The following is a 9530-nucleotide window of genomic DNA, read 5'->3' as shown; positions in this document are numbered from 1 at the left end:
AAATTCCGCTGCGCACTCGATGTAATTATTTTCCAACACGTCTGTCGGCGGCGAGAGGACCTTCTAGAAGCTGAGGTTGTCCAAAGCCCTCACCATTCCTGAGGGGACCACCGTCTCCAATGCGTGCCAAAGAATGGCCGCTCGCCGCATTAACGTCGTGCTATTGACCGATTCCAATGCATTGCTTTCAGGAATTGTTACGGACAAGGCAGGTATTTACTATTCTATAGTAAATAAAGTAGTCATTTTTAATGGTGTGTGATTAGTGCGTGAAAATGCACCCTAAATACTGTTTTTGATTTCTATAATATTAAAATATTTAAGCTTTAATTAAACAATTCTATTATTTTTATTTAGAATATTTTTCATTGGAATTTATCTAGTTGTTACTTAATTATTTGCATATAAAAAGCAGTGTAAAAAGCTACACAAAAAGAAGCCATGAAAGTCATGTTTTCAGCCACCCTAAGTCAGCCAAGCCGAGCCATATAGAGACAGAGCTGCGTCAGCCGAGTCAAAGCCACAAGTTGATTTCTGCATGGGCCCCACCTTTCCCGCGTTCCCCACTCCACTTCGCGCGCGTCACCTACACACAAGACTCCCAGGAAGCGCATCTCATGCACGCGTAATCTCCAACGCATTCCAAACTAAGCTCGCGTGGGTCCCACGCCTGTTTAGTCCAGCTGACCGCCCATTCTTTGCGCGCCAGCTGTCCAGCGTGGGTCCCGCATCTGCTCAAGCTAGCTTGCGTCTCTCCTCTACGCGCGCCAGCTGTCCCAGCGACAGCTTTCTGCCAGTCATTCAACTAATCTACGTGCACCACTTGTCTCGGCGGGACCCCAATGTCGGCCAGCATTCCCACTCTCTAACCAGCGCCAGCACACGCCAACCACTCCGAGTGCGACACATGGCGAGTTGACTCCTTATTTCTAATCGCATTGCGACACGTGTCTTCTATGGTGCTAAATCTGAATTTATCTTTCAAAATCAGAGCAAATGTGCAAATTTCTTCCCCAAATTATTTATATGATTTCTCCTAATTTATGTGTAATTTTATTTTGTTTTCTTTTCTTTTGTAATTTTCTATTTTTATTATTTATTTCCTTATTTGACATGTAACCTCTTAACACTATAAATAAGGGGGTTAGCCTACGGTTTTTGTAAGTTTTTAATATTCAGTTTTCTGTCGTCTTGCTGTCAGTTTCATATTTTCTCTCTAGAACTTGTGAGAATGCTTTACAAGCTAGGCTAGAGTTCTCTTAGTGAGGTTAGTGATGAACTTTTGTTAGTGACCCAATTCGGGCTTTTAATTCCTTGTGTTGTAAACTTCAACATCCGAATGAATTAAATCTCATCTATCTTTCTTTTACTTTTTGAAATATTGTGTGTCAATTTTTATATAAGTTCAGTCACGCTTTTCTTTTGTAATTCTGTCTCGCATTGTTTTGTTATTTAAATTATTTTGTAAATTGTCTTTTACTGCAATATTGTCAAATTGATATATTGTCGATTTTAGATAACTTATAATGATAATATTTCCGGAGTCAACATAGAGATTTAATTTATTTGATCATTTTATTTTGTGAATAAAAACTTGAATTGGAGAACAGAGCATTAGGGATTCTCGACACCTTACCCTTTTTATTACTGAATTTCTTGCACACAAATCTTCTCTCCTCTATATTTGCAACAAAGTCTACAAAAACTATTCTTTTTCATTAATTCTCTTGTTATTTATTTTTCTCTAACGTTTGTATTATGTTAATCTTTCTTGTTATTTTGTTATCTCTCTGTGGATACGACCGTCTTTTTATACTATAATTGACCGCTTGTGAACATCACTTTTGAGCGTTAATGATGGTGCTATACGGAAAAAGAGAAGAGAGAGAAACTTGGAATTTGTAGAAAAGCTTTGCTTTACTTGTCTGCCATTTTTGTGAGCTCATTCTACTTCTCCTGCATGATAGTAAAAACTCTCCAATGGAAGTGACGATGGATTGGGTTTTCCACTTCGTGGGTTATTAAACAAATTTAAAAAAAGGAAAAAGCAAAAGATTAGAAATGTCTAAAAATAATTCCTCTTCTTTTGGTAAATCTGGGTTTCAAGGACAAAATCGTCATTTTATAATAGAATAAAAATTAAATGTCTCAGTGATTAAAATTTAATTGAGGGGGCAGAAAAAGAAAACTCGTCCTAACAACAAATTGTTTATGGGAAAAAATTGTTATTTTTAAACTTTAGGGGACATTTTGTTAGAAAATCAATAGTTCAAGGGGAGAAGTGTAATTTGCCAAAAGTTTTTTGTCAACATAGTGTAATTAACTTAAGAAAACAAAGAAGAGAATCCAATACGGGGCCGTAAACAAATGGGCTGGATCGCAAGGCCCAGCAAGCGTCACAATCCATGTCGCCACCTGGAATCGCCCATCACTGCTGTCACATCATTCCTTAGCGACAAAGTATTCAGGTGAAGGGCAAACCGTCATTGCATAAAGAGCAGCGTCATCAACCCGCGACGTCATTATTATTATTATTTTTTTGCACAATTGCCCCGACTTGTTATACTTAGTAAATTGTTCCTTATATTTTTTATTTTAATAAAAAAAAGTTAAAAATATCAAATAAATTACATATCAAATTGGTATAAATAAAAAATAATGTTAAAAATATCAAATCAATTACATATCAAATTAGTACGTATTATATTAATTAATAATAAAAAATTACATAAGATCATAAATTACATATCAAATCAATTAAGATATGATAGTTATAATTTAAGTTGATATCTTTAACGTTACTTTTTTGACGATTAACATTTGAACTTGTAAAACTGTTACAATTTACCCCTTTTAATTAAGGCATCATTAAGTTTATCGATTTGAGTTTTTAATTTCAATTTTACTACGGTTAAAAATTCTCATAAAAAATAACATCTAACTTTCACATAAAATCACATCTCAATTCAAATTAAAAATTTAAATCGGTAAATTGAATAACGCCTAAATAATTTACTGAAGTGTTTATTAGATTTAAAGGATTAAAAATTGAGAAATTTAATAGTTTGTTATACACTTGACTTAGAATGTTAAAATTTTTTTATCAAACATATTTTTCCTATACTAATTTAACACAATCATCATTTAAAATAAGACATATTGTAATAATTTTATAAATTGTGGGTAATTGTCAAAACTAAAAATGCAAAGAATAAATTGCTTGTGTAATATATATATATATTAAACGTTAATTTCGTAAAAAGCATGATTTCGTAAACTTTTTTAAAACGCCTACTTCCTTCCTTTCTTTTGCTTCTCGTAAGGCGTAACTCCGAAAAAAAAAAAAAAAAATCTAATCGGCGAAGACAGGGAAAATTGTGGAATGGGGCTGCTCTCTAACAGGTATCATGAACTTTTGTTTTTGTGTATTTTCTAATTTTGATCCTGTTTGGTTGATGCGATTTTATGGAAAAGGAGAGGAAATTTGGATTTTGAAGAAAATTATTCGCTTTTCTTTTTCCCTCAGTTTTCTCGGAAACCAAACATGATTTAGGGTATTTGGTCGTTGTTGTAATCTTCGGGTGAAAATAATATTGATCGTTATTTTAATTCGTGGAAACAGAGTGGCGAAGGAGAGTCTGAAGCCTGGGGATCACATCTACTCTTGGAGGACTGCTTATATTTATGCCCATCACGGTTCTCTATATTTACTTTGTTATTTGCCCATCATGGGGTTTTTTTTTTTTTTTTTTTTTTAAATTATCTGTTGTTTGTGCAACCGAGGTAGTATAGTGTACGCAGTGCAAGTGGAAGTGCAATTTTAGTAAGATACAAGTAGAAATGTGATCGTCAGTTGATGTCAAATAGGAAAAAGGATGAAGCATTATTATATGCGAGATCATACAATGTAGTAGCTTTTAGAGTTTGAGCAGGAGATGAGGGAAGAAAATTGAGGGAGGATAATTGGACTTTATAAGGTATTGGGGTTCTATATTAAAAGGTCAACATGTTAAATGAGATGACCCAATATCCTTATATGCCCGCGACGGTTATGTTCATTATTATATGCAAGATCACACAATCGAGGGACTCGAGTTTTTTTACCCTCAACAGTAGCTACATTATGTTCTTAAATATTTTGCTTCATAAGTAATGACAATAGAGAACAATGCATAACATTAGTTATTTGCATAATTGAAGTTATGCATAACAGGTTGCTTATAGCATGAAGCTAGTGTAATCCCACTGTTTTAAGACAATTTCAGCTGAAAATAAACGATTTGGGTCGTTGAATATTTTTGGTTAAAAGTTGACCACTTTCTTTTCTACAGTTGTGCCTTGAGATTGTTTCTTTACATTGATAGTGATTGAAATTTGGACTGCGTGGCAACAGCCTCAATGTTTCAGGAACTTTTACTTTGGTTATATGTTTTCAGTTTTGTTTGATTTTCATATCGAGATTCTTCCTCATGTTTAAAAATAATCTGAAGTAGGGTCTATGTGGACAGGCATCTATGTTGGAGATAACACAGTGATTCATTTCACCAGACGTGGTCAAGAAGTAGGTACAGGGACTGTGCTGGATCTTCTCTTGGTTAGTTCAGGACCGACCCGATCAGTTGGGCCTTGCCCCAATTGCACTCCAAACGAAGAAGGCAGCGGGGTCGTCTCCTCGTGCTTGAACTGTTTCCTCGCTGGCGGCATCTTGTACCGCTTCGAGTATGCTGTGATCCCCGCTCTTTTCCTTGCAAAAGCTCGCGGAGGAACCTGCACCCTTGCAGTCTCGGATCCAGATGATATTGTGGTTCATCGAGTAAAATACCTGCTGACGAATGGATTTGGCTGCTACAATGTGTTCAAGAACAATTGTGAAGACTTTGCTATTTACTGCAAAACTGGATTGCTTGTTTTGGATGAAAGAGCAATGGGGCAAAGTGGCCAAGCTGCGTCCATTATAGGAGGGCCTCTTGCTGCCATTTTGTCAACGCCATTGCGTTTCGTTACCACCAATGTTTATGGAATGGCGGCAACAGCTGTCGGAGTCTATTGTGCTAGTAGATATGCTGCTGATATTGGGATGAGAAGCGATGCACAGAAGATTTCTGTGGAGGACCTGACTAGGAGACTTGCAACGGGCTTGCTTCAGGTGGTCGAACCCCAAATCCCAGCATCTCCTATCCACGAGTCTGCTCAGATTGTCACCCGATGACCAAATAGTTTGGTAATTTGTTCTTTGGTTCGCTTTGACAACATGTTGAGCGGATCAGGGTTCTGAATATCTCTCTATTACAATTGCTATCAAGTGTTAATTATTGAGAATTTCAATTGTGTGTGCTCTTTTTTCTTTTGAATTGCAAGACGTTTGAGTGCTTGTTTGTTGTATTTTCTACTGTTAAGTGTTTTCCATTTCTTTCTAATATCATATCAATGCTAGTGTTTTATCTTTCTTTCTTCTAAAGTGTTTTCAGACTTTTTAATACAACAACAACAAGCTTTAATCCCAACTTAATTGGAGTCGGCTATATGAATTTCACTTTTCCACGCAGTTTTGTTCGAAATTAAATTTTCCTAAAAGTCTAGATCTAGAATGTCTTTCCTAACTACTTCGGTCCACGTAATTCTTAGTCTAACCCCTCTCTCTCCTAATATTAGGTATAAGAATGTCTTCTCAAGCACGAACTGGTGCTTCTAACGGTCTACGTTGGACATGTCCGTACTATCTCAAGTGGCCTTCGCTCACCTTATCTTCTATTGGTGCTACACCTATTTTACTACGAATAACTTCATTCTTTATGCAATCCATTCTCGTATGGCTACTCATCCATCTTAACATATACATTTCTGCAACACTCATCTTAGATATATGTTGTCCCTTAATGGCCCAACATTCACTACCATATAACATAGTTGGGCAGATTACAGTCCTAAAAAACTTTCTTTTCAACTTAATAGGCATATTACCATAACATAAAACTCCCGTAGCATTCTTCTACTTTACTCACTTTGTCTTAATCTTATGTTGAATATCCTCTTTTATATCTCCTTCGTACTGCACTATAGACACAAGGTATCTAAACTTCTTAGAAGTCTCAATCTCCACACCATCTAAATAAATTACATCATTCTGATTACTTGAGTTATTAAACCTATAATGCATGTTTTCGTCCTACTTAACTTAAATCTCTTTGTCTCGAGAGTCTGTTTTCACAGTTCTAACTTACGGTTAACTCCTTCCGTATGTTCATCAACTAAAATTATATCGTCCGCAAAAAGCATACACTAAGGAACTCTGTTTTAGATTTCTCTTGTCAACTCATCCACCACGATGGTGAAAAGATAAAGACTAAGAGCAGATCTTTGATGAAGGCCGATCCGAATAGGGAACTCTGCCGTGTAGCCTCCAGCAGTTCTCACACTCGTGATCACCCCATCGTACATGTCCTTAATTACCTTGATATACATAACATGCACTCCTCTCTTTTCTAATACCACCATAAAAGTTTCCTCGGCACCCTATCATATGCCTTTTCTAAAATCTATAAAGACCATATGTAGGTTCGTCTTGGCTTCTCTGTACCTTTCCATCAGCATCCTAAGAAAAAAAATAGCTTCTGTGGCTGATCTGCCTGGCATGAAGCCAAATTGGTTACCTGAGATGGTAGTTGTGGCCCTTAATCTCCTTTCAATAACTCTCTCCTAAAGTTTCATAGTGTGGCTTATTAACTTTATGTCCTTATAATTGTTACAATTCAACACATCTCCTTTATTCTTAAAGATGGGGACAAGAATACTTTTCCTCCATGCATCATGCATATGCTTCTTCTTTAGTATCTCATTAAAAAGCTTAGTGAGTCACACAATTTTAACATCTCCTAACGAAATCCAAACTTCTATTGGAATATCATCTGGCCCACATGCCTTACCCCTTTTCATTTTCTGTAGTACAGTTTTAACTTTCGAGACTCTGATTCCTCTTGTATACATCACATTAGGTTTTCCTTGTGACCTAAGATTGTCAAACTCTATCGCATGATCATCATTATAAACTTCTCAAAGTACTCCACCACTTTTCCCTAATGTCTTTATCTTTTATCAGAACCTGATCCGTATCATCCTTAACACCAGGTCTCGACACTTCCTTTCTCTTATCCTAGCTAGTTTATATATATATCATTCTCTCCTTCTCTAGTCCCAAGTTTCCTATATACCTCATCTAAGTAAAGTAGAACGAGTTTTACCAAGTGTTCGCTTAGCTTCTTTCTTCACTTCTTTATACTTATTAAAAGTTTCAACATCCTTACGCTTTGGTAAATCTCTATATAAATCTCTCTTGGTCCTAATAGCCGTTTGAACTTACTCACTCCACTACCAAGTTTCTTTCCTTGGGAGACCTTTACCTCTTGATTCCCTTAGTACCTCATTTGTCACTTTTCTAATGCAGCTGGCCATGACATCTCACATAGTATTTACATCACCTATATATGACCAAGTAGCCTCATCTAACAACTTCTCTTTAAGGCCAATTGCTTTATTCCCTTCAAATGCCACAAACGAGTTCGTGTGAGGTGATTTATCTTAGTCATTTTATAGCAAAGCTTAATGCTCACATCTAAGATCACTAACCTATATTGGGTGGCTAGTACTTCTCCATGAATTACTTTACTATTCTTACATAAAGAACATTCTCTATACCTTGTGAGAAAATAATCTATCTGGCTCAAGTTCCTCCCATTCTTAAAAGTGATCAAGTGAGAATCTCTTTTCTTGACAAATGTGTTTGTTATGATAAAATCATGTCCCAACGCAAATTTCAAAATAGATTTTCCTTTTTCGTTTCAAGCTCCAAAACCAAAACCACCGCGGATCATTTCGAAGTTTTCCCTATCTTTACCAACATGCCCATTGAAATCTCCTCAAATGAAAATGTAATCCTCATTGCCTATACGACACACTAAGTCATCCATGTCTTTCCAGAACTTGACTTTAGTTTCCGCATCCAATCCTATTTGTGGAGTGTAAGCACTAATTAAATAGATGACTTATTTTCTAGTACCAATTTGAGTATAATAATTATACCTCATATTCGCGTAATCTCAACTACGTCATCCTTCACAGTTTTGTCCACTAGAACACCAACTCCATTGTGATTCCTTTCCCAACCGGTATACCATAACTTGTGTCCTAAATTTTCAATCTCATTTGCTTTCTCTCCTGTTCACTTCGTTTCCTGTAAGTATATATTTATAATTCTTCTTATTATCATAACATCTACTAACTTCATAGATCTACCAGTTAAAGAACTTACATTCTAACTACTTAAATGAATTTTCTTATCATGGGCTATCTCTGCTTCTTGCACACGTCCATGAATGTGCAAGGACCCCCTTGCTTATTTTTCACCATATCCGGGGTCCGACATGGCCATGGGCTCGCTTTTTTCCCCGCACACGTCTATGAATGTGCGAAGACCTCTCTTGCCTATTTAACACTATACTTGGAGCCCGGCATAACGCGTCACACGTAGAGAACGCCTCAACAGATTCTATGTAAGTAAAATTCATGAGAGTATCTTATTTTTACGCTGGCTGTCAACTTACCGTAATTTTACTCTTTTACCCGAACTTAGGACTGGCTATACAAACACATAAACGGAGTTTTTCAGACTTTTTAATAATGTTTAAAATTCATTTGCATCTTCTCTCTGCGGCATAACTGTTTCCTTGTTTTTTCAGTCAACAAGAGGCAGTCCCACGGGATTGAAACACATCTGCAGGATTTTAATAATTTCAGTCAATAAGCCAGAAACTAGAAAGGTCAATTGGTCAAACTCTGAAAGAATGGTTTTTTTTTTTAAGAACCTTAAGCTTATGTTCGGTAGAGTTGAATAGTGAGGAAAGAAGTTTGAGGGATTTTGGGGAAGAAAAGAAATATTTTGTTTAGCAGAGAGACTTGGCAAATGAAAATGAAAATCTGTAGGACCCATTTTTATCTGAACAGAGAAAACAACAGTGCTATACGTTCTAACGGGGTTGAATAAATCAACACTAGTGGTGTCTAAGACCGCTTGGTCTAGTGGCGCTAGGTGTTCGGGTGAGATTGGCTTTGAGGAGGTTGCGGTTTGATTTCAAGTTTTATCAACCAAAAAAAAGAGAGCACCATAATAATACCAATGACTAGCCCTCAAATAAATAAATGAATGAAAGCTTAGGATTTTTTCCAATGTACTATCACCACATGTTCAGGTTTTATTGACCCATAATTGGCTCGTTTTGTTTACAAATTTGAACAGAAAATTTAAACTTTAAGAGAAATATTGTAGTAAAAAGACTTAAACTATGATTCGTAAGAACAAGTGTGCTAAGTGTAATAATTTATTACTAATGCAACAAATAAGAAATAATCTAAAGATAAATCTGTACGATCAAATCTCTTAAGAGCACGAGGTTGCAAGATTTTCCCAACTGGATGAAAAATTGATGAGTTATGATCATTAACAGTTACTAATTTCTTTCTTTTGAAACAATAATACA

The 9530-nt window shown here is 36.0% G+C and overlaps 1 protein-coding gene across 1 annotated transcript; it reads left to right on the top strand.

The window, feature by feature from the left end:
* Positions 1 to 3294: 3294 nt before the first annotated feature.
* Positions 3295 to 5450, top strand: LOC21394024. The gene is made up of 3 exons (XM_024175270.1): positions 3295 to 3402; positions 3623 to 3696; positions 4509 to 5450. Exons 1-3 carry the CDS (start codon positions 3383 to 3385, stop codon positions 5207 to 5209), a joined length of 795 nt encoding a protein of 264 aa, XP_024031038.1. The 5' UTR covers positions 3295 to 3382; the 3' UTR covers positions 5210 to 5450.
* The last annotated feature ends 4080 nt before the right edge of the window (positions 5451 to 9530 follow it).

The sequence above is a fragment of the Morus notabilis genome, unplaced genomic scaffold (genome assembly GCF_000414095.1).
Source record: "Morus notabilis unplaced genomic scaffold, ASM41409v2 Scaffold152, whole genome shotgun sequence".
NCBI classification, from domain to species: Eukaryota; Viridiplantae; Streptophyta; class Magnoliopsida; order Rosales; family Moraceae; genus Morus; species Morus notabilis.
Note: the sequence above shows the minus strand (reverse complement) of the source record. Positions and strands in the feature narration are given on the sequence as shown.